Source organism: Neolamprologus multifasciatus, chromosome 10 (genome assembly GCF_963576455.1).
Source record: "Neolamprologus multifasciatus chromosome 10, fNeoMul1.2, whole genome shotgun sequence".
Lineage (NCBI taxonomy): Eukaryota > Metazoa > Chordata > Actinopteri > Cichliformes > Cichlidae > Neolamprologus > Neolamprologus multifasciatus.
In genome coordinates, this window is record NC_140448.1 from 28,653,037 (window position 1) to 28,679,649 (window position 26,613).

Below are 26,613 nucleotides of genomic sequence, written 5' to 3' on the forward strand. Positions count from 1 at the left end.
TTGCCTCAAACACTTGCATTAGCTTTGTAAATTTCTTTTGATTTGCCTTAAACATTTCCTGGAGTTCAGAACAGTCGGCGCAATGTTTCTTTTACATGCTCAACTTATGAGTCATCAACTGAATGCAAAACAAGACCAAACAAGCCTGGTTTGGCCAGACAGCAAGCGAAGCCCGGCGGTGGGAAGCGTGGACTGACCAAAGCAAGTAAACCAGGAATCCTTGGTCAGTGACATGTCTGCTGCTGTGGGATCTGCTGACCGTGACGCACTCTGCTAGTAAGACGCATCTAGTAGCCGCATCGACTTGCCAGACGAATATAAGGATGGGACGTGCAGTGCGAGGTGTGTGTGGGCATGTGAACGTCTTTGTTCTGCTTTGTAAAGGTGTCTGCACGTGCCAACTCATAAATTCACTGCAAGTCACACCTCATGACACAGATCTAACGCACGTGGGCAGAATATGAAAGTCGACATTGTAGGTCATAATAAAAGTGTCCGAATTTTGTCTACATTCGGTCATGATATCGTAACAAACTGCAGGTTTGGAGCCACAACCAGAAATACTGCTTAGCCAGTGATACGGTAAATACTGTAAAGGTTACTTTGTTTTCTTTTCACAAACAACGGGCGCTGAAACATGCGGCTGAAGCCACTGAGGTCCACGCTTGTCAGCGTACTCTTTAATTGCTCTTGTTTTGTTTACCATTCTCACTGCGTGTTTCGAAGCCCGTTCGTCTTTTGTGCTGCTGTATCCTGCTGCTTCAACAGCCCAACTTCCCCACTGGGATCCATAAAAATTTCATCTTATCTATTTATGACCGCAGAGAGATCTGTTTCTATTTGTCTGTTCATTCACGTGTTCACGCTTCGCTCTGTCAATATTTTCACACTGGAGGAGCTCTGCAGCTTTAATCGCATGAGTAAATCTTCAAAATCCAGGTCTGGGGCCTCTGGGGAATTCACAGGTTTCATCTTACAGAAGGAAAATACATTGAAACCTCCGCCCCTCTGCTCCGTTCTCCAAACCCCCTACCTTCCTCCTCCTCCATCCTTCCTTTCAGGAACTGAAAAGCAGGAGTAACTGGTTTGGCTTTTATTTAACTGCGTGTCTTTCCTCTTTTTTTTTTTTTAACCCTTCTTTTCTTCGTCCTACCCGCCTCCCTCGGCCCTTTGTTCTCTTTCACTGGGGACGCTACGTGGACAGGTATGAACATGTATAAACGCGGCGCAGAAAAAACAAAAACTCAAATATGTTGCTTCTGTGCCTTTTCTTTTCATTGCGTTTACCTTCTTCATCACCATCATCTCTATTATTGTTGCTGGGTGTATCGAAACTGGCGCTGACATAAAGCATAAATAAATAAGCTTAAAGCAACTGAACTTAGAGGATGACAAAGATGCATGACTGCAGCATGCTGCTGCTTCATCACCTACAGTGTAAAGTTAAAACACTAACTTCCAACCTTTGAATGTTTGGTGAATCAATCCTAAATTAAAATTGCAAAAATAACAGCAAAGACTGTATTTCAGCCCTCGGGGGAGATTATTTTCTTACCTGTGTGTGTTCTTTGGTGTGCCTTCAGATGGGAGCTCTTTGTGTAAACTTTGGTGCAGCCTGTTAGGAAATAACAGGATCGTAAGCCAGGAGGACACAGCACAAAATCTGTCTTCAACATACAGAAGCATAGATGTTGACGAAATTCTGAATCATTAGGTGTTTACTTACTCATAACATATTAAAAGTACACCGTTTGGATAACTAATGCAACATCTTGCTTCTAATTTAACTGCAAATTTAGTTGAATAGCAATGGGTTGTAGTCTTCATTGCAATGAACTAGGGCTGGGCGATATATCGAGTTTTTAAAAAATATCGATATATTTTCATACGAGATATAAGATGTGACAATATCCTTTATATCGATATAGTCTATGTTACGTTATAATTATAATTGTGGAGCCACAAGTTTGCCTCTCTTTCGTCCACTTTTGTCTCTGCGCAACGTTACTCGGCCTCGCCTCCAGTGTTGCCAACTCCTCAGTAAGGAAAATCGCTATTGGTTGTCCTAAAAGTCGCTAGAAGTTGCTAAATGACGTCATCACCTAATTTGCATAATTGGTCATGCTAATGTAATTGTAACCTACGCTGCTGGAGAGAGAAATAACATCGTGGACGAGACATAAAGTGAGCAAAAAACGTCCTAAATGCATTTAGAATTTATTTAGAACTACAAATTAAATTTCTTTTAGCAATTATTGTTTTTTTAATGTCACAATTCCAACCCTGCTCCTTTACCCGGGCTTGGACCGGCAAAAGTGACCCGAAATAGGCACTCTGGTGGAGTTACTTTGTGTGTGTGTGTTTATAAGTAGTTTTAAACCTGATCCACAAAACAGCATAAGAGTAAAAGAAGAACTGACTGCGTTACAGCACCCGCTGCTTGTTGAGAGTAAAAGCAATACGCGCTTTCACGTCTTTTTTAGCGACTTTTTCTAGAAAAAAAGTCGCTAGGGGGTCTGAAAACTCGCTAAATATAGCGACAAAGTCGCTAAGTTGGCAACACTGCTCGCCTCTCCTTCACTGAACACAACTCCCCCTCCTCCCCCATAGCTTCACCTGCAGGCAGCGACAAGATGGACACGGCAAATCTCCGTTAACGAGTTGTGGGGCTGGACTGCGTCAACGTGTTAGCGAGCTAACCGCGCTAACGAGCTAACCACGCTAACGACATGCAGCCCACAGGGGCTGCACGGCCTAAAATCCTTTTATTTTCTCAAAAGTTGACAGCGCGCCTTATGTATGAATTCTGGTTGTGCTTACTGACCAGTGTTGCCAACTTAGCGACTTTGTCGCTATATTTAGCGAGTTTTCAGACCCCCTTAGCGACTTTTTTTCTAAAAAGCGACTAGCGACAAATCTGGCGACTTTTTCTGGTATTATTGGAGACTTATTTATAACGACTTTTTGACGTGAAAACGCATATCGCTCTTACTCTCAACAAGCAGCGGTGCTGCCGTGGGCGCCTCACCCGTGCCAAAGCGCTCACGGGCGGAGGATAGTCCTCCCCCAGCTGCTATCAGGGCAGGAGACGTTCACACCTGTGCGTCCAAACTGCAAATGAATCGCGCATGAGCGAAGCCTCTGCTCCAGCACTGACTGTAATGCAGTCAGTTCTTCCTTTACTGTTATGCTGTTTTGTGGATCACAAGGTTTAAAACTACTTATAAACACACACTCTCACACACAAATTAACTCCACCAGAGTGCCAATTTCGGGTCACTTTTGCCGGTCCACGCCCGGATAAAGGAGCAGGGTTGGAATTGTGACATTAAAAAACAATAATTGCTAAAAGAAATTTAATTTGTAGTTCTAAATAAATTCTAACTGCATTTAGGACGTTTTTTACTCGCTTTATGTCTCTTCCACGATGTTATTTCGCTCTCCAACAACGTAGGTTACAATTACATTAGCATGACAAATTATGCAAATTAGGTGATGACGTCATTTGGCGACTTCTAGCGACTTTTAGGACAGCCAATAGCGATTTTCCTTACTAAGGAGTTGGCAACACTGTTACTGACCGCGAACCGATTTTAGGTGGTACACGGCGCTCAGCAATCTGTCAAAAAATTTTTAGTACGACTTTGGTAAGCTACGGAGCTGCAGCGCTTGATGGATTGTCGGAGCATTACGGCTACCGTAGTCTGGAGCCTCGCGGAGTGATACGTACTGTGCTTCAACGTAATCTGGGACACAGTGTGACTAAGAACTCTCTTTTTGTTCTTAACTTACGGCTTTAAAAAAATATCGAGATATATATCTTATATCGCCACCCAGCTAAAAAATATCGAGATATGAATTTTAGGTCATATCGCCCAGCCCTACAATGAACAGTTGAAGGAACAACGATAATATGTATTATTTATAAAACGAAGAGTAAAGTACCTGATGCAAAGTTTGCTTTCAGCCTGGTTTTTGCACATTTTCTCTCACAGTATTAATGACTGTGAGGATTTAGTTTGCAGGTCAGAGCTGAAAGATTTGCATGTGTGTTGCTTTGGGTATAGAGTTTATTTACATTCAGTGACACTGGGAATTGGACTACTTCGTGTGTGCAGATATGGGATTGACTGAACCATGCTTTGTGTGTCCCATTGGTAATTTAGAAAAGGTTGTAAATGAAGCACCGACTGCCCTGAGCCGCTTTCAGGTGATGTCACCAGTAAGATCCCAGTAGAGCGAGACAAAAGCTGCCCCTGACTGGGCTTTGGGGGCATGCGGTGAGGCACAAAAATCAATGTTTTTCCGTACATCCTGGTAAGCTGCAAGGTTTGACTTGTTCATGTTGACTTTGGAAACTGTTTTGCCTTGAGCATCACAATGGTACATACCGGTCCAGACAATAGGGCATACAAATGAAAGTGAAGTCAGATAACGTAGTTTCATATTTTCATTTTCATTTCAGAGAATCATTGTTAAAACCAGCTACGCGGGTTTACTTTCTAATGGAGTTGAGTTGTAAACCATAGCTTATAGTGATATGGAAACAGACCACCCACCTGGGTAGTCGCAGAAGTGAATCCTCCTCTTCTCCAGCTCTGGGTTGTTTCGCCTATTGTATTTTGGACCTGTTAAGACACCTTGGCCGTGTGTCATCAGCATGGCATGATGAGACATCCCCGCTACCTTTAATCCTCCCATACGCTGCTGGTAAGGTGGTGGACCCTGGGGTGCTAGGCTCAGCAGCTCTGCCTGGCCGTCTGGGCTTCCGGGCTGGGAATTTGGTGGCGAAGGCGGTAGGCTGTGTGGCGCTGTGTGCTGGGATGAATTGTTTGGAGAGTGCTGGTAGTAGCCGGGATGATGATGCGGCAGTTGGTGGTCTGCCATCATGTAGTTGCCGTTGGTCGTCGACAACGTGGCGTTGCCGAGGTTCAGCATGGTCCTGCCGCTGCTGGAGCCGTGCGGTGAGGGACTGTTGTGCGATAGGGTCATGGTGAGGTCACCGCTGCTCGCGATGGGCATGTGGTAGAGCTGCGGCTGTGGAGGTGGAGGTCCGATGTGAAGCTCCGTGTCCAAGTTTGGCTGCTGCTGCTGCTGCTGAGATCCTGTGGTCACGCTCACCATTCCTCCAGCGCTCATGTCCGGCTTTATGAAAACGTTGTTGACTACAGGCGGCACGCTGAACACCGAGGTGAAGTCCGGAAGGGCCTGGCTGGTTGGGATGGAGCAGGGCACCTCCATCCCGGGCTCCGTCTTGATCTGCTGTGGCGTGAGGGTCTTGGTGTTGGGCCTGTAGAGGCCTGTGCGGAGGTGAGTGGTGCTGGGAAGGATGACGTTGATGTTGAGGCTGTATGGGGTGACAGGTTTGTCCTCTGCGAAGTACTCGTCCACCACGGAGGCGCTCTCTCGTCTGTACTTCTTGTCGGTAGTGTCATTCGGGGTACTCAGTAGAGGACTGCTGTGCTGGGGAAGGTATTTGTCTAATTCGAGTTGAATCTGAAAAAGAAAAGAGACGCAAAGTTAACAGAAATACTTCAAATGTGTACTGAAACTAGGGAAATTTCACAAATATCCTACCACACCCTTTAAATAACAATACATCATAAGCTGAGATTTGCACACAACTGTTGCTGTTAAAACTCATCTACGACAGACTTCCATGTTCACAGTTTTGGACTCTTTTCATGTGCTTTTCAGTCCTAATCTGATCAGCGCTTTAAGAGATTATTCGGTGAACGTGGATGCAGAAAGTTACACCCATTCCATGAAAAAGGAAGCACAGCATGGTTGGAGGATGCCGTTTCTCCCAGCATCCTCCTTGCGTCATAGCTCACATTCCTGTTTCCTACTGAAGCTCAATGTCCTGACAAGCAGCCTCAACTGACAGTTGGGGCAGATAGCTAAAAAGGGAATTCACCTACAAGTAAACCTTTTAATACTGTAGCCTCCAGGCCTGTAGAGTGCATCACACCTGCTGTGTGCTTGAATGATCATTCACTGACAATTATGCAGCTGCAGCAATAATCCTGGACACTGTCATATAAACACGCATACACTCTTACAGGTGATACGCATTTAAAAACAAATGATTCCCTGCTGAAAGCTGAAAGCCTTGCCCCTTTGCTTTTACTGCGCAGCAGGCTTTTGCCAGTAAAACTCCACTGGGACAAAGGAAGGGACGTGTTTTACATTTTCATTCCATTGGGATAAAGAGCAGAAGATGCAAACAGCCAACAGCGAGAGCAACGCAGGTAGAATTTCATAAAAAAAAATTGTAAGGAAAACAAAAATGCAAATAGATTCAAACCTTCAGTTAAGTTTCATTTACACAGTGGCAGACCAAGCACAAAGTAATCTAAGGTCACTTTACATAGTCTGTTCAAGTCTTGTGATCTTAAAGAAGCAAATCTGACAACTTCCCCGTGACCGAGCACTAGAGAAACATCCAATAGAATCGCATTTAGAGAGGGCGACCATCTGCTGCAACCGGTTGGGAGAGAGGGAAAAGCGGGAAAAAAAATTATCGAGAAACAACAAACAATACCAACAATGGACAGGCTGGCGGGGCTTGTAATCGTAGACCTGATGTACAGAATGAAAGAAGACAGAGATGAAAAAAGCCCAGGCTACTGAAAGAGAAGACAAAACTAATGACATGCAACAGTGCCAGGCAAATACCTGGAAATTAGAAGGAAACAGAAGAGATGCACTGCATCATGGGAGGTCCCGATGGACGTATAGCAGCATAAATAAAGAGAAGGTTCCAGGCCATGTAATCTAGTTCTAACTATAGGAGTAAAGAACTCTACTGGATCAAAAATGGTAAGATGAGAAGGCAGATCATTAATGCATGTAAGGGGAAGGTTTTATATTTGATAATTCATTTGTTAATTATATAACTAGTAGCTAATTAGCTCTGTGTAAATAAGATGTGATTATCGTTCTTGTTCCTAACAAGTTTCTTTTTCAAGGAACTTGTGATTTCTCAGATATCTCACATTGATGCATAAAGGCATCCCACTTTAGCAGTTTACTCACTAAAAGTTGCACCAGGAAGGGTATAAAACCCATTTTTCACCTTATACCTCATTAATTTTGATCCACAGTACTTACATCTCTATGACTGTATTTTTTATTTGTACTCCTCTCGCTAATTTAAAGACAGTGAGGTCTACATTAAAAAAAAAGGCTTGAAAGTTGGAGGAGGCCAAGAAAATTGTAAAAGTGAGACACTGTGTGGGTGTCTGCTACACAGGTTTTCAATGCAACAGGTAGCATTTATCATTACAACTAGCAGAATGTCTGCTGGAGCACAAAAGAACCATTTTCAGGTGACAGGATGAAACAGGCAGAGCGAAGAAGAAAATAAACTGCAGATATTTTCTTCTGATTAAGTAGAAAACATTTGATTTTCATCCAAAGTGCACCTTGGCACCATTTCTCATTTAAAGTCTACATGTGGACTATTGCACCTTCAGAGGTGCACATGCTGTCAAACAAAAAAAGGATCTAGACTGCAGAAGCCACACACTGTGTCTGCGATCATAAATGCACGAAGCCGTTTAATGCAGGCTATTTATGTGCTGCACATATGCATGCAGAATTTCATACTGTTCATGCACACCAACTTACCACACGAGCACGCTAACACACACAAACAGGTAGAGAGTTGGCTCCATGGGTGTGGCCGACAGTCTGATGCACGAAGAAGAGGAGGAGGGGAAAAACTCACAGCTAAACCAAAACAAAGGCTGAAGGCATGAGAAAGGTGCAGTGAAACCTAAACACTGTCAGGTAAAAATAGACCTGCCAGACAAATCTGATCCCCACAGTGACGACAGATATACACCCAGGATGATGGGAGGGAGGAGCGACCAGGTTAAAAAGAGAGGTGGGGGTGGGGGGAATCGGGAAGAACAAAGGTCGGGAGAAGAGAAGGAGAGAAAGCCACGTGAGCGGTAAAAGTGATGATTAATTCTGAAAGTGATAGTTATGTCTGAATGAGTGCAGCTAATCTAACGGGGACATCTGATTAGATTCAAAGAGATTGGAAACTCACAAACTCACAAACTCAAATCAAATACTGCGCTCTGCCAGTCACAGAAACATAATGTTCACTGACCAAAAACGTGTTATTTCAGCACCAGTTATAGTGCTTTTTGGGGTGATTCGAGATTGGAAGACAAGAATTATTTGAACTGATCTCGACCCGATCGGTGGGAGAGTGAATTCCATGAACTACGCCCCCAAATCCACAGCTCGCAGTAAAATCCCGCTCTGAAACGAGCCATTTGGGGACAAATGACCTAATGAGGCGCTGATGCGTTCGAGGTCGTGTCCTGCAAGCGAACAAAAGAGCAGAGCGGGCTTGTTTCAATGCGCTTATTCTGCAGCGCTGCTTCAAGTGCCAGCCCCATCATCACACCAACACACACACACTCTGCTAATAAGCTGTTGATGTATTTGCACACACAAACCTTGTGTGGTTATTGGTCTGTGTGCACTTGAACTTGAGGAATGTGTGTAAACTGCATGAAAATTTCTACTACGTGCAATTCAATTTACTTAAAAGGTGCATCCCTGAAACAATAGGCAAATGCATGAATTAAAGAGGCACAATTAAGAAGGGAAAACTAAATTATGATGAATTCAAAATGAGCAAAACTGATTTTACATTGAAACCGATTTTCGGCCAAATGCACCAGTCGCTGAAGTGGTTTACAATAGGAATGCCTATCATGCATTTCAAACAGCCTCGATGCAGTGATTAGTACTATAAACATGACGAGAACATAAACCTGAGGGCGGGGAATAAATGGAGTATTATTCGTGTCGTGTACGTGGCTTCTGATTTTCTGTTGGCTTATTCTTAACTTATTATTCATTGTGATTCTTTTCTAATCCTCGCCAAACAAACTCAATAACAAAAAGTCATTGTATAACGAATAAGCATACTCCTTGTGTGCGGGTTTGTCCGACCTTGCGTTTGAGAGGACGAAACAAAGTACTAAAGACCGGCGTGAGCGTTGTTCCGTGCCTTTTTTGCATATTGCTATACGCACATGTCTCTGTGTGTACATTTGTATGTGCGTGTTACTGTTAGAGCGTGTTTCCTGCAGGGCTAGGATAGATGGCCGCCATTCATCGCCGGTAAACTGCCCTGTCATCAGTGGAATCTGAGCACCCGGTGAAACGAAAGTCTTGGGTATTTACTGAGGGGGAGAAAAAAAAGTGAAAACAAAAACAGACTCTCTGTTTCCTTCTGACTGAGAGCTCCTTTCACGATGGGACACAAACAGGTTCTGTAGTGCCGGGGTGCTGGCAGCTGTCACCTTTGGGTGCCCTTGGTCATGTCCCCTTACTGGACTGATGTTGATCTGTCTTCCTGTCAGCATCTGTACGCTGATACAAACACAAACAAGCTCTCCATATACTCTTTTCACGAAGGCATGAAGAGAAAGGTTAGGGCTCTCATCAAAGAACATTTACAGAGAATACCAGCCACTCGGAAATGCACAGAATGGACTTATTTTTAAGTTGACCAACTTTGAAAGATCTTTAAGAATGCAATCGACTTAAAACGAGTCCCCGCCAAAAGCAAGAAGCGAAACTCTCCTGTCTCGACTCTCACAGACTTCAGGAAAGGTTTAACGTTATCACTTCAGCTCCATAAACAGGGCTAAGGTTAAAAGCCTCTCCTTTGCATAAGAGGACGTATTTCCTTCATTTGCCCTACAACTATTCTGGCTTTCTCTTTTGCCTTTAATTCATTGACAAGAGAAGCGCGGTGATCTCAAAGGAGTCCAGTGGTTTACAGTTCACAAAGTCTTTTGTTTTATGCGGTAAATGAGGAGAATATCTCTCGGCAAAGACTGAGTTGGTTAATAATTGGAGAACATGTATAACTGTTCTGCTATGAATCCTTCTGCCTGATAACAACAATCTCTTATCAGCTGTGTTCAGGTTTATGGGGCAGAGTGGGAGTTTCCACACTTCTGGCCCATTTCACGTCCATTCTTAAAGGCCCACTGTATCCTAATACAATGAGCAAAGACTTTACACTACTCATCAGTAATAATGTTCACACATAGCAGCATATACTTGTCTTTGGACTTGTTAGTATTTTTCCCTTCGCAGTCACTGCAACCTCAAGTTTCCATTCATTATGAAAATTAGCCTTCAGAATCAAGCTTGCGTGAGGCTCTGATACACTGAACATATCTGCAGTCATACTGCTGGTATGATTTCAAAACATCCACAGTCTTTGCTTCTTAGCTGTAAGGCATACTTCAATATAAATATTGTTATTCATCTCTAAAATATCTGTGAGATCCACCGACGCGTGCCAGCATCATCGAGAATAGTGTCGTTTCCGCCTGCACGGAGTAGCCGGGTGAATCCTGATTCAAGCCTCCAAGCTGCAGGGTCAATCCCCCTCCTGCTAATTGCAAAACAAATGGCGTCGTCTGCACGCCAGTTTTCTTTTATGGCTTTCAGGAATGCAATGGTCGTTCGCCTTTGGATCTCCATAAAAAACAGAGCTTTGCGTCAGGGCTCCCTGGCTGGGAATCAACAGAGCAGAAGTCACAACAAGGTCATCAGGGCAACAACAAGACCTTTCATACCACGGTGATGTTTTATTGGCACGGATGATCACAGAGAAATGGAAGCGTGTTCGACTTCCCAAGAAAGCGACGAGCTTTCCAGGGTAAAAGTGGCAAAGTGAAACAAGCCAGCAGAATTTGCTTTGTTTTAAAAATGTATTGCCTCACTTCTTTAGTAAGAACTGAAGACGAGTGAAGAGGGCGAGAAATCTTTCGATATTCACCCAAGTGCCTTCTTTAGGATTTCCTTACCTGGATGTTTAAGCATGCGTTAACTATTGCATAGTTTTGTTACAACGACATAATCTGGAAAATTTGGGGGTATTTTATATGCCACTGATGATGTGGCATAGCTAATAAACTGTATATACAGACACACTATTATACTGCATATACTACTGCACTGACACATTAAATTGCAAACAGTAATTTTGAATAAGGACTGTTTTTCTTGGTTTACAGTTCTGAGGTAAAAGAGGGCAAAACCGATATTTAGGCAGAATCCTCAGGAACCCTTCTGTGGTCACTGTTATTTTATTTGCATATCTTAATTTTAGCTCTGCTTCTAGCAATGACCAGCATTAACTAGCACTTATAAGTCTCTGTCTTTGCTGTTAATCATTGTGTAAACCTACGCCGTTCTGAGGCAAAGTCTTTGGAAAGGAAATAACACTTTTCTTATATTCCTGTAACCACTTTGCCCAAACGGTGACCTTTTTCACACGTTATCCTATTTCTGTCTCTTATTTCTTATCGGTCTTTGTTCCCCGTTCTTCCAGAAAATGGTCTCTCAAGTTTAGCCGGCAGTTGGGTTGAAGATACTGAGGAAGTCCAGTATCTCACTACATGTTTAGAGATAACAGAGATTTTTTTTTTTTGTCTCACCACAAAATGATTTCAGCCTTTGTTTTTCCCTCACAAAAGCAGTTTTGACTGTTTTTCCAGACGAGCGAGAGGGTAAACAGTGGTGGGTCATTAAAGAGATTTTGCAGCTTCGGTAGATGAGTTTGCAGACAATAAGCATTAGGAAATGGCAGAATATGACTGTCTGCGGGCGGCATGTGTTGTCTGGTATGGTAACACAGCCGGGCATGATGGGTAGAGCTGACATCAGCAGACCAAACAAAGTGAACAGAGCAAAGCATGAGTCATGCTAGGAATTGTTCCTAGGTTTCTTGTTGCTCTCAGATGCAGAGCGATCAGACTGATTTATGGGTGTGAATACAATAAGATTTATTAAAAAGAGACTTTTGAACCTACAATGTATTTTCCCATATGAATCAAAGGCGTTTGCCTTTAGACAACCTGTTTATTGATATGTGGCTACAAAACACACAATGGCGATCAACAGCAGTGACGGTTGAGTAAAAAAAAAAAAGCCCAAAAGACACAACTGGCAGTGAGGTGAGCACAATAACACGCATGTTATAGATGAAAAAAATCAATAAATATACGAGTAGAAGAAGAGTTCCTGGAGATAGATACATTTTAAGTTCACTTTAGATAAAGAGACAAAAAAAAATCGTCCTAGATTTCTCAATAACGCAAATAAAAGTGTTTCCCCACAGCAAATTTCCTTTCACCGATCACTGTAGGGATCCCTGCAAGTCGAAACTCGTAGTCAGCAGACACTTGCTCGGATGCAAATTCAGCTGCATGTGTTGTCCTGGAAGTCAAATCATTAGTCAAACCAAAACCATCTCAGACCTCAGCTGCATGTCAGCCGCGAGGGCCATATAAAGGGAGGGTTGTGCGACTATAAACTAATGGGGGAGACCGGGGTTCACATAAGAAGGCTAGTCTGGTCAAAACCACAGCACAGGAAGGATACACCCAAACACACCACGCGTATCCCAGGAGGTCCAACTAAAATATTTATAAAGCCGTATCTGAATATTGATCTTCAGGAAGCATTCAGCGTGACTGGCGACATGCTCTTGATCTGTGCTCCATTAAGTTATTCTGTAACCTACCCTGTCGTCTGCTCTCAGTCATACAGGAAACCCACAGGTGATACAATGACGAAAGAATCTGGAAACAAGTTTCATATCGGTTACTTATTCCGGTATTAATACTTAAGAACATGAACAGATTTGTTCAAGTTTTTAAAAAACGCAATGTGTCAGAAGACTGACAAAGACACAAATGATGCCTCAACAATAGCGTAATGAACAGTCAAACCTTAGCTGAAATGTTGATGCCTGTAAGGACTGGTTCTTTTCTAATAGTGACACATCGTTTACCAGAGAAAAATGCACAGCTTTTCACCAAGCTTTTCAGATTTGCGGTTTTGCAACGTAAATGAAGAATTCCTTTCAAACTCATCAAGCAGATTTATGTGCAGGCTGAATAAACGTCAGTGTAATCACAAGGAATGTGTGGCTTTTAAAGGACTAGTCTCAATATGCTTAAAGTAAATAGAAGGAGAGGATACAGCACGATGACAACAGTAACAAAGGGATAATGTTAAACTATTAGTGTTTATTTGTAACACCAAACTCAAGAGTCCTGTGCTCACATGATAAGTTTCTGTATATAAAAAAGAAAGTGTGCAATACATGAAAAGGTGTCCAAAACATGCGGGAACAAAAGAGGTGGGTGTTACTAGCCGAGACTAGTAAAGTTGTGGGCCATTTTTGAGGTAGTATGCAACTGTGCATGAAAGTGCACAATGACAGGGAGTTAAGTTCCGGAAATCAGCCATTAAGTATCTACATAGGCCCACGTTAATGTTATGACGGCATCTCGCTGGGGCGATCGTGGCTCAAGAGTTGGGAGTTCGCCTTGTAATCGGAAGGTTGCCGGTTTGAGCCGGTTCTCGGTTGTTGTGTCCTTGGGCAAGACACTTCACCCGTTGCCTACTGGTGGTGGTCAGCAGCCTCGCCTCTGTCAGTGCGCCCCAGGGTGGCTGTGGCTACAATGTAGCTGCCATCACCAGTGTGTGAATGTGTGTGTGAATGGGTGGATGACTGAATATGTAAAGCGCTTTGGGGTCCTTAGGGACTAGTAAGGCGCTATATAAATACAGACCATTTACCATCTCGCTGTAGAGTCGAGAGTCCAGAGAGTAAAGTCCAGTTATCAGTTATGAGTCAGGCCAGAGAAAAAGAGCACGGATCTGCAACGGAGTACGAGTATCCATGAATTATCCAGAGAGCTGGACTTTAAGGTTACAACGTGGCTGACCAATAGTTAGTTGATGATCATTGTGGTGGTGGTCCTTAAAGTTATTAAAGTGGTAGTTTTTAAATATAGATTTCTTTCACCAGCTTTGTCAAGCAACTACAGTTTAAGCAGAAAGCGTGTGGTTAACCAATGATCTCGAATCCAAACCTCAAGTTAGCCACTAACTTGAGGTTACAAGTCAAATTTTTTGCTTTAGTTAACCAAAACAGAGCTAAAAAGATCAGCTGGACCCAGACTAGCTTTAATGAATTTTCTGTGACTTATTAAATGCTTTGAAACATTTTCAAACAGCACGTCTCAAGATCACTGAGTTCATTCACTAATTTTTTTGATGGCTACAGAAAAGCAACACTATAAACAACAAAGGGGAGAATGTTCCAGCAATTCGAAGTCCTGGCTGGTCCTGGAGTTCGACCATTCCCACTGAGTTTTCATTGCCACCGTGACTTTCTCACGAGGTCGACCTTTATCATCCTCTCTTTTGCCTCTGGGCGGCCTGTGGACATGCGAGCCCTGCTCAGACAGGTCGGGCAACATACGTCTGTCACGACATCACTGGAGTTAAGCTCTAGCATAATTCCACAAAGACCACTGCATGTTACAGCAATGAGCACCAAACAAAACAGCAGCTGAATTCTGGCTGCAGGAGCCAAACATTGACGCAACCGCCGAAAGTGACACAAGTCACACTGTTGGAGAAAACAGTGGTAAAGTTGATATTAACAACTATACTTCTACGCTAACCTTCATAGTTGATCATATCTGGAACCTAACAAACAAGTCTCGCTTTTTTTGTCTTGTGATCATCTCAGTGACTGACAGTTTAAAATCTACGCTTCTTTTTCTGGGTTCACGCTTTCAGACATTTTACATTTCAGTTCATGGAGTTCTGCAAGAACACAAACCAGTTCAGGTTGTAAAATACTTTAGTTTATGGCAGCAATTGTGCTCTAAATACATCTGCAGGAAGATAGGCAGACAAGGTAGACCGTGTTTTCCAAGTCGTACAGAAAACTGGACGAAAATCTAAAAAGATTACTAAAAATCAACCACTCACACTACCCACAGTCGCCTTATCCAGTACCTGAGCATGATGGCTTAACTCCAAGTACCAACGTTCGTCCCAGCATCTCAAAACTTCTCTGCTCGTTCCTCCGCTCCCTTTCATGGACACACAATTGAAAAGAGCCATCGCGGAGCACGACAGGGTTCATCATTTTAAGCTTTTTGCGGCTACACGGTGCTCTCACATGTCTTAGAGGTTGATTACTTCACAGTGATTTTCATTGAGGCAGCTGTAATAGAGGAAACGCTGGTGTCCTGTGCTTCGTGAGCCCGCTCCTCATGTGCCATGCCCGAGTCCAAGCCCACCTTTTCAAGCAGGCCAGGGCTCTGTACTCTTAACTGTGCTAGGGCAGGGTAACGATCCCCAAGCGTAGGTAAACGATTAAAGAAAGCGATTCCTTGCCCAGCATTCTCCCTCTCAATTAAGTTCATGAAAATCTAGCTTTTCAGTTTTAGGGTAATCCTGTCTAAAAATATCTGCTTTAGCACTGCCTTGTTTCTGGAATAACTAACTACTAAGCAGGCGTAATAGGCGATGGTCATTGTTATATAGAATATTGATTTTTTTATGTATAGTTTTTGACCAGAATATATAAAATAGTTCCGTATAGAAGAGCCACAAAATATAAAACGTCACCACTGAAAGTTCGGTGATGGTGCTCGTGAAACAAATGATCTGCCATTAGAAAATCTAATACAAATATTTTCCTCCATAGCACAGCAGCACAATGAACTTCATTCAAGTTGTACAAACATGCAGATATCTAAGTGGTTGATGGCTGTGGACAGATGTTTGCATCCGTCTAGCGGCAAAGCCCACTGAGCCTTTTCAAAAAAGCTTTTAATGTATGCTTTACTCCCATGTTTGCAGAAAGGCATAGCCTGAATCCAGCCCACTCTGCTAATGATGTTTCAGGCTGAACCTATTGCGTGCAGACACAACCTGTATCATATCCGCATATACGAACCTATGGAATAAAAGCCAGGAACAGACCGCAAACATCTTTAACCTCTCAAATCCACTTTGGCTATGCTTTGTTGGTCACGTGCAGCTGGCAGAGTGGCTTTAGCCTTAGGTCTGCGGATCAGCTACTTGTTTACCAAATATGTGGCAGGAGACCAAACTCAGCACCATACAAAGGCGTTCGGTTTCTGTTTGTGCTCTGCTGCGATCACGCAGGAACAACACATGCTTCACAGCCATTTAACTTTAATGCCGTCGTCATGTCTCTGCTGTGAATAGTGCAATGTTTTTGATTTTCTGAAAACAATTAGGCACCCCATGTATGTGTATATCTACATAAACCATGAGATGCTTGCTGGGAATTTCAGGAAGTATCCATAGAAAGCCTTACACAGTGAGCTCTCCAAAGCACTGCAGTGATTAATATAGAAGAAGCTGTTTTGGAGAGTTCTCTAAATTTCAACCTGATGCTATATCATGTGACCGAAACCCCAAGATAAAAAAAATATACAGGTAGGGATGGTGAATAAAATTTGAGGAAACAAGGTGTAATGTGCACATGTACTCAGCTTCACTTGTTAATGTGAAAGATTATAAAAATAAACATAGCAAACATGTATGTAGCTTTTCATTTAACAGCATTTAGAGAGCAAAAACAACTGCCAAGCTAGAACACCTGGTATTGCTTCCCCAAAAGTATATTAGCAGGGATGTGCATGGCTTTCCCCCTGTATCCACATAAAACCTTATAGTATATGATGAAAAAACCGCATAGCGCATCAAGTTGCTACAAGTTTCTCCAAACTGCAATTGTTTTTAACCTATCAGCTGCGCCTCTATGCAGGACTTCTACCTGCGTGCCTGCCCGCCTTTACAGGTGAGCTGCTACATGTCACATGAAAAAGCAGCCTGATAAACACGACACACATTAGCCCCTCAGCCAGTTACATGACTATTACTGTTTGCTTGTGCCAGAAACAACTATGTGTTACCTAAAGCGGCACGTGGTTCCCATCCTCTGCGAAAAGCAGCGAACACCTTCAAACTCTCAGGTAGGCCGGATCTCCGGCTCACCTGAAGCCCGGCCGCGCTCAGCGGGTTGGGGGAGATTCTTACCGCGGGCTTGACGTCCTCGAACACGGACGTGTCCTCGGCGCCCTCCGCTCCCGACATCCTCACCGGCTTCAGCTGCGTGAAAACCGCCCTTTCTTCAGTCGCGTGGGGCGGATTCATGGCCAATCCTACACTCGTTGCCATTAAAGTTTCTACTTAAACAAGTTTATCTTTTTTTCAGAATTTGTTTTTTAAGTGCATATATAGTTACTAACGCTAATAACGCCCTACTGGAGCTGAATGCTATGGTGTAATACACAGCCCTCCCTTTTCTTGTAGCTCGCAGGTAGACTTTACCTGAGCTCAACTAGAAAACAGCCAATCAGAGCAGACTTCCAGCCCACTCAAGGAGGCGGGACTCACCTGCCGGAAAACAACAGAGCACCAGGTGAAATGTTGCCCCTGCATAATAGGCCAAACATATGAAATAAACACATTTTAACCAAGATTTCTTTCTATTTTCCTTTTTGCTTTGAATAATAATAATAATTAAAAAAAAAAAAAAAAAGCAGTTTAAATGATATTTTGTCACACGTGACTGAACCGCAGCGACTGAACACCCTGGGATAAGAATGTGTCATATACGCAGGATGCAAAATATGTGCACAAAGTTAAATTTTTATCAGTATCAGTTTTATCCAATAAGATCAAATTATGTTACTTCTGTTATTTTATTTATTTATTTTTTTGCTGCAAAATGAGATTGTCAAGCATACCAACACACAAATGTTACCATAAGACAGTCAGCATGCTGTTGCTCTGAGATTGAATGGGGTCAAGTTCAGAAATTACATGCAATCTGTTTCTGACAATACATTAATTAACTGTGATAAATAAATCATCGAAAATCACTTGATTTGTAGCAGAAATTCACATTCACACATTAACGTTTGTGCTCAGCAGCCTTCTTCTACAGGAATATAACCAGAGTACAAGCAGCTGGCAGCCAGTTGAGTCGAATCCCCTCAAGTTGAGCTCATTGGCAAAGACACATTCAGACTGATGGCAACATGTCTGCATTTATAAATTATACAGCAATTATTTGCAAACCTTCATCAGTCTCTCAGAGAGTGATTGCCCTAACAAGCCTACCTGAATATATATAGCCTAAAACAAGCCCTGGAAATTTCTCCAAAGCCACACCAAGAGAACAGATTTTCATATTTGAACACGTTTTCCACAAAAGTATGAAATGCAATAGCTCAGTTTCCTAATTTGAGCTTAAGAAGCTGACTGTATGTGTCACCAGGGCGAAGCTAGTGTAGAATAAGTCTGGAGCGAGTGACTTTTTCCACACTGAGTAGTTAAAATGTGGGTAATGAGTCAGTGAAGCTCATTGCTTAAACCTTGTGTTTTCTTAGAGTAGAGCAATAAGATTTGCTCACCCTTTCCATGCGCTCTGTTTATTTAGCTTCACCCAAACATTAGTCTTGATTTTCACTGTCTTTGCCACAAGATTTAAATTGTTTGTATATCATATTAATTGATAAGAAAAAATGCTGTGTAACTTAAAATCCACATATATTGTTTTCAGCCACACAACGTGCACGTAGACAAGGCACTTTCAATCTTTTTTTTTTCTTTTTCTCTTTTTCCTTTTTCTCTTATTTCTTCTTCTATGGTAACTTGCATATTTTGTACATTTCATTACTCTCACTTCTTCTTTCTCTATGTTTCCTGATCAGTTCTCAGGGCGAACCGGCACCATGAGCTCCATGTCCGGAGCAGATGACACCATCTACATGGAATATCAGAGCAGAAGCAGCAAAGCCCTTGCAGCGGGCAAAAGTGTTCATCCACTGTTGAAGCGCTTCAGAAAGTAGATCTACGTGCTTGACACCTTGATACCTAAAAACGTTCTGTGCTGTAATGGGCAGTAAGACAAAACTGGGGCATTGAAGTATACATTAAAGAGCAGGTTTGAAGCCCAGCTGAACTCCATCGCGTCTGAATGGAGCAATGATCGGGGATAATCTGTCACTAAGTGGTAAAGCTTTTCGATGTCTGTAAATTGGATGAGAGTGGATGGCTACTTGCATATGACATATAAATCACATTAGCTTTGTAAGCAGCAAAAGATCAGCTCTTAGTCTTTTGGCATCTAAATGAATAAACCATCTTATTTACCGTTGGATAACACAGGTTATCTAATGGTAAAAAATTAGACTAATGCTGCTTTGACCTGCATGAGGACACGTTTGTTATTTTATAGCTAATTCTCATATGCTGGTTAACAGCATAGCTTTTTGTAAAGTTGACTAGAATGTGTATAAAGCTGCTCCTGAGAGCCAACCACACAGATATGTTTTATGTCAGTTCATTCTGTAAAATGTTATTAAATATGTTTTGTAAAATGAACAGTGAACACCCGTGTGCACACCTTCAATCCTGGCAGCTTAAAACACCGGCACACGTATCATTGTTAATTGTGATGAAATTTGACTCCACTGTGTTTATAGCAAGTAGTTATGGATTGTTAAACAGGCAACTCTGTTTGCATGTTTAAGCAGGCTCAACAATATTTTGTTGAGGGTGGTTTTCTTAAATATAACCAGCAGGCACAAACCGTTTTGACTTAGAGCGCCATCATGAAACAAGCACTAACGAACACAGTGCGGGGTATTAATAGTTATCAGCTATCTTGTGTCACATATAAAATCTCAAATGTTTTATTCAGTGATTGAGATCCATCGCTGCTGAGATACTGATGACCAGAGAATGTGTTAACTGTCAGGAAAAGAGCAGAGCAGACAGACAAACAGAGAAAAACAAGCAGCGGGTAAAAAAACATGTTGGTTACGCGAAACTAAAGAGACAAAAATCTGTTTAGTATATATATATATATACTGAGGTAATTTATTAGCTGATTGAACACAGTTGTTGCTGAAAGCAAACTAAACAAAGAGTGGAAGTAAAACCAAATGGCAAACACTCAACACTACTATAAAAAAAAACAAAAACCCAGAGTCGTCACAATCATCACCAAAGAACATCTGCATGTCTTATCAGTGCTGTATCTGACAATATTTCACACTGCAGAACTAAACATGCTTTTTACGCTCTTGTAGCAGCAGTTTTTCCAGTGCATTTGCAGTCAGGCCCTAAAGCTACTAGGGTGTCCAATGCAGCTTTGACCATATGGCGTCTGCATAACAACGAGGGTTTGGGTTGGTGTAAATCACACGACTGTTAACTTAGAGACTGTGCTTCACGTATCATTTGGCAATTGTCTTTTTTCATGAAGTGTGACTGAGTTTATTTATGCACATAACTAGCGAAAACGTGGTTGAGCTGTTTGTGATGCACCTGTCAAAAGGTGTCAAGCAAGAGTAACAACATATCATTAGGCTTTTATTGTCCAATTGCGTCAGTTTGCTGATGTCAGACTTAAGGTCTGAATGTGCTGAGAATCTGTGGGAAAATTCACCAATGGTATGCTTTTTCTCTGTATGCTTATTATGACAATAGGAACTCCCGCCACACTGGTTGGCCTGCATATTTAGAGTCTATAATTATAGCAAAGGGGAAAACAACATTCTGAATACTTTTAGATAACAGAAAATGAAGGAGGCCATAGCTGACTAATTTACAACCCATCCCCTATTGCCTCCAGGGGCAAGACCATTCCTACAGTTTCCAGAGTTTCTGGGGGTAACATGCAGTTGCTAAAGTGGGATCTGACAGTTGGGATAACCCAAAGATGTGGTGTAGCGGTGCAGTATGAGGAAATGAATCAATTAGTAATTAGTCACATGTTAGCTTCACAAGATTTGTTTTCTTTTTGTGCGAGATATGATTAGCTGGCTGCTGCTGGCTCTGATATTTCAACCCTGCAGAACAGAAACCCAGCAGTTAGAGGATTTAGGACAGACCCACCAAGAGTCTAGTTGCTGGTGGTGTTGAAGCTGTAGACTGACGCTTGGATGGAGCTCTGAGTGACCTGGGTGAGTTGGAGGGAGGAAGTGGGTTGCACGAATGAGAGTCTGAAAGGTAGAATGACAAAGGGCATGACGCAGAGTGGAGGCTGAGTGGCTCAATGTAGGTGGGCGAGAAGATGATTGACACCACTGACACTGACAGTGTGGGAAAGTGGAGTGGTGTAAAGAACAGACTACTGGCTGAAAGCCCAGGAAAGCAAGCAGATGAGTGATTACAGATCTTCCTTATTGAACTTACGCATAAGCTTCTTTTTTTAAATCAATCATTAACATTAAGAAAAGAACCATGTTGAATATTACTTATCTAAAGGTGCATTTCACCAGTCTGATAGCATCAGCAGACTTGGATCTGTTTATTTTCCCCACAGAAACCCATTTATACAACTTATCTTCATTACATATTTTTCTTCAAGTTGTCCTCTGCCCATCAGTGGGACCCACCCCAAAGTTTGCAGCCCTGTGCAGGGGAGCTTTTAACTAGCGACCTGCTTTTGACTGCTAAAGTGTGCACATGCTGATGCATAAAAGATATACATCTTATATATGATACAGTCTTGATGATCTTATGATTTTATCTTGTTGGCAGAAAGCTAAAATCTGGCACAGAAAATTACTTTGAGGCTGATGGGAATGCTGTGAGTGCTCATGATGAACCAAAATGAACATTTAAAAACTAAAGTAATCAAACAAACTGACTAAACTGACCAATTTGGGTCATTAATGACTAATTTAATGTGTCTATGTCTTTATATTTGACATACACTCTTAAGTCCATCTGATTGTGTAATCTGAGTTGTTTCATTGTCACTTTGGACATTAAATGCCTTGTGACTTCTGTATTTTGAGTGCTCAGTAAAAGTATGAACGTGCTATATAAAGCCAACAATTCTCAGAATTATATCCACACAACTTTCAACTTTTGTTGCCACATAAACGGATCAATTACTGCAAAAAGCTGACAGAAAAACTCATTACACAGCACAAATGAGCCCACTTGGTCACTTGAACATTGACCTGATTGTGGAACTTGATGGAGGATCACAGTTTTTATTATTTAGTCCTAAGAGTGACGTTGCCCTCCAAAATTTAAATTAAAAATCTCCAAAAACATCAGAGCAAGAATTAAAGATCACCAAAGCACTTCTATAGTCAACGTACTGTGAAACCTGCCGATTGCACTGATCGGCAAAACCAGAGATGGGTTCAGAATTTTATTGCAATCCATCAAACACATGATTCATGCGTTTGTATTTCATGTTGTTTCTAAGAGGAAAGACAAACTGGAGCCACAAAACCAGATTTGTGAGCTAAAATATAGATGATTAACTGTTAATTACACCCCTTAAAGGTGGCCTATGTCACGTTTGTTAAACTGTTATTGTGCAAACACAGTCATACCATGGAGAATTTAAAAAATGACACCCCACCCATTGTTTAGTAACATGCACTTTTTTCCTCGTTGCCTAAAAGGCGTTTGAAAGACGTTTGAAAGACGTTTGGGCTTGGTCAGTTATTAAAATGCTCAAACTGCATGAGAAGGATGACTAATTTCTCTGCTGTAATCCTTCGTGCTCAGTACATACCCGAACTACAGTCTGCTCTGCCTGGTTGTTCCTATTAATGTTTTTAAAATATGAATAAAGATATTGTTGAATGAAAAAAACTTAAGTGTCTGTCCCCATGTACCTGCCTCCGTTTTGTTCTTGTTGTGCACTCTACGTTTACCGTATAAATCCTTTAATTGCAAAGATGGAAAGAGATGCCATAGACAGAAATAGTAACATTAACCCTGAGCCTAAATTTTTGGGAGGAATATTTAACATAGATAGTGGTAGAAGTTTAAGTTACACTAACAAATAAACATTTTAATACCCTTATTGGGACAACAATGATGGTAATTCTATTGCACGGCACTGATAATGCTTCAAAATAACTGCCTGCATTTCAAGACACTGTAGTAAAACTTGCTTCCTGACAGTCTCAGACTTGGCATAAATCAATTCAGCAGTGAAGCATGACCAAAACTAACTTAAATTCAATTCAATTCAATTCAATTTTATTTATATAGCGCCAAATCACAACAAAAGTCGCCTCAAGGCGCTTCATAGATACAGAGAAAAACCCAACAATCATATGACCCCCTATGAGCAGCACTTTGGCGACAGTGGGAAGGAAAAACTCCCTTTTAACAGGAAGAAACCTCCGGCAGAACCAGGCTCAGGGAGGGGCGGGGCCATCTGCTGCGACCGGTTGGGGTGACCAGAACTTCTATCTCTTACAGGCTGAGTGAACACTGTATACTGCAGGAAGAGGGTGGCACAGCCAGAAGCCCTCACATTCACACCTATGGTGAAACTACTCACCATGCTTTTGGACTGTAGGGGGAAACTGGAGCATTCATAAAGGAAAATTTACACGGAAAGGCCTTAAGTGTTAAAACACACCTCTAAGGCAAAATGCTAACCACGGTTTTGCCAGAATTTCAGCAAAGCACACATGCTTGAACTCTGATTAAGGTTTTATCCACTTTGTCATGAGGTTTTTATTACTGTTTACTCTTCTGATTCATTTTATTGAGCGTGCTGGGATTCACGCATACCAAAGGGCACGCACTGGACCTCGTTTTTACTTTGGGTTTAAATATTGACTTTATTCAATCTGAGGACACTTTTGATTTCTGACCATCTGTATCCCATCCCTAGGTCTTGCATCTTAAATTCTTTTTTGCTAATAAAGTTTCTGCTAATTTCAATGTATTTTTATCCCCCCAGGATGAAACTTGATCTCGTAATTAATCTTTTTAATTTTAATGATCGTTGTCTTTTCATTTCATGTCATTCTGACCTGTTAAAATTAGATTATCTCCTCTTTCAAACGTTTCCCTTTGAATAAATCTATTTACAAAATATCCAAAGGTGGAGATCAACTCATTTAAAAGTTCATCTCCTTCTTTTCAGTTTATTTAAACACTTCAGTAGGAGACGTTACAGCTGCCTATTTTCCATTCCTGGTTTCTAAGACCAGAGGTAATCTCAGATCTTATTTGACACTCTTAGTCATATTGTTTCTCACCTGCTTTCCCAAGTTTTTCAAATTAAGATTGTCCTACTCAGATCTCATGCTGTTATTTTTAAAAGCTTTTTATCTGTTTGGGTAAAGACCCAAGTTAATCAAATTAGTTGACTCAATAAATACGTCCTGCTTCCCTCTCGACGTTTTACCTGCATCTCTATTCAAAAATGTCTTGGGCTGGAGACTTTCCCGGCTACCACTCACACTCACATTCAGACAACTTAGAATAACCAATTAACCCAACCCCACATTAACCCATTGTCTTTGGACACACAAACATGGGGAGAACATGCAAACTCCACAGGTCAGACTCAGGACTCTCTTGCTTTGAGGCTGTTGTAGCCCAGAATCCTGTCATCTCAGCAGTTTTAGAGCAATCTAAAAATGATCTTTTATCATTAAGATTAGAGGCTGAGCAGCTAACAGCTGTTTTAGACAAATTAAGCATTTTGCATAAAATCAATCTGTCATTCACCTCATTTAATCAATGCAGCTTTTCTTAGAGTCTCTAATGCCACATTAATGCGTAACGACATGTTAGTGTATGTTCAGTTTTGCTGATGATGGACTCGTTTTCTCGGTTGGATGCTGTTAACCATGAAATACCGGATGGGTCCACCTGGGTTTGCTTTGTACATCCGTCTTTTATTCGTCCACTTCTCTAGTCCACAGTGAGCACACAGTTCTGTTCTGAGGCCTTTATTCTATCTGTTATATCTGCGCCGTCTTCTGCACATTTTGAACACTGTTAAGGACATTTTTTTTTGCTATGCAGATGACAGTCAGTTGTATATCTCTTTAAACCCTCAGATGACTCTGAGTTGCAGATTTTGCACAGTTCCTTCAACTCAATCAAAAGGTGGATGGCAGACAATTTTCTCCAACGTAATGAAGAGAAAGCGGGAGTCTGTTTTTATAATATAAACTCTCAATTCTCTCGCCAGTTTTTATGAATCTTCTATCAAGAATCTAGGGGTAACTTTGGGCTCCAACACTTTTTAGATGCTAGTGTTGGATCACTGGTTGACTCTTTCTTTTACTGTATTTTATTGTTTTATACATTACTCATTAAAATATTGCAAAAATCTTTCCAACGTGTCATGCTTTGAATTGGAAATTGTTATTAAAGACATTATTAAATCACTGGATTATCGTAATCCATTGTTCATTTGCCATAACAAAGCTTCCTTGGAACATCTGCATCTTGTTAAAAATGCTGCTGCTGCTCTTCTGACCACTCACGTGTTACGTGGTAACTCAGTTACACTGGCTCCCATTTAACGTAAGTCTTCTTTAGGATAATATTTTGTTTTTGCGCTTTTGGTATTTTGTTGTGAAGCACCATATAATATTTATCTTGAAAAGTAAGACATAAATAAAGTGTACCTTTAATTTACTGTATTCAAACGTATCAATCTTTAATGAAGGCACTACAGTAAGTGTGTTATTTCATGAAAACCTCCGTTAGTATCTATTCCTTTTTAGACATTGCTGATGCCGGCAAATCTTTATTTTCATTGATACAGCCATATAAACTTGTGGGTTAAAGCTAAATATTGTAGAAAACAACTGCCAGAAAGTGCAGCAAGGATTTAAAACAAGGTATTTCAGAGGAAAATGCTATTTATTATGATTGTACATGCACAGAACCTTTTAAACGTTTTAATGTTTTATGTTGAAGATTGATTACCTGCAAACCTGTCATGACGAAACCTGTGCGCAAAGACTTTTGCTCCAGGCGTGTCATCTTCTGTCAGTTTCAGGTACCTTCCCACTGTTCTCTTGCATCATGTTTATGATGCATTTCAAACATGCAAATCAAAAATAGTCAAAACAGTCACTAATGCATAAAATGTTGTCACTGTAACCCTAACAAGAGCTGAATTAAATTTGTTTACTGCAGAGATCACCTATCACTGAAATTCTTTAGACGCACAGCGAAATACACATGCAAGTCAAGGCTGGATGCCTCAAAAAGGATGATCATTATAATCATGCTTTCATAACATCTTTATTATGTAACCCAGAAGACAAAATAAAGACTAAATGAATATGAAGAAGCATCATGACCAGAGATCTTCGCACAGGTTGAAGCTTGTGTTAATGTTAAAACCCGTGTGAGCACTTTGTCGGTTTTAAATTTTCGGTGCGTTTGTATCTTTGTGTGGCGGGTGGCATAAACAAACAAAAAATGAAAGAGAAAGAGACGACATAAGAAATGTTTTCTTTAAAGCTTAATCGCCTATTAGAGCGAAGCCAACATGTGAGGTTAAGAAACTGGGTGCACAACATTCCTCTTTGTTTCGCTCTCTTTCTAGTGGCAATATGTTGTAATTAGCCAGAGGACAGATGAGGACAGCGTTCCCACAAGCTGGTAAACACCTGCTGGAGCTGTGCTAAGAACTTGGCTGGTGGCTTTTAAGCATTTAATTGCAAATTATAGGTACTTTTTGTTGTTGTTCTATGGTCTCTCTGCATAGAATCACATAGCTCTGTGATGTTCATGTTATAGCCAATACCAAATATTATACCTTATATTATATATAGCACAGGGTCCCTTCTTGCTTTCAGAACTGCTTTACCCCTCGTGGCAAAGGTTGACAAGGTGCTAGAAACATTCCTCTGAGATTTTGGCCCATATTGACCTGATAATATCAAAGTTTCTGCTGCT

The 26,613-nt window shown here is 41.4% G+C and overlaps 1 protein-coding gene across 1 annotated transcript in view; it reads right to left on the reverse strand.

Annotated features, from left to right (window-relative positions):
• Nucleotides 1–17,205, reverse strand: part of klf5l (Kruppel like factor 5 like) — a 28,298-nt gene extending 11,093 nt beyond the window's left edge. Inside the window, exons 1-3 of the mRNA XM_085173756.1 lie at nucleotides 16,936–17,205; nucleotides 4,560–5,496; nucleotides 1,556–1,615 (exon numbers count right to left, since the gene is read on the reverse strand). Of these exons, the coding sequence (XP_085029882.1) occupies nucleotides 1,556–1,615; nucleotides 4,560–5,496; nucleotides 16,936–17,076 (1,138 nt within the window). The 5' untranslated portion in view covers nucleotides 17,077–17,205. The remainder of the gene's footprint in view (nucleotides 1–1,555; nucleotides 1,616–4,559; nucleotides 5,497–16,935) is intronic.
• Between the last annotated feature and the right edge of the window lie 9,408 nt (nucleotides 17,206–26,613).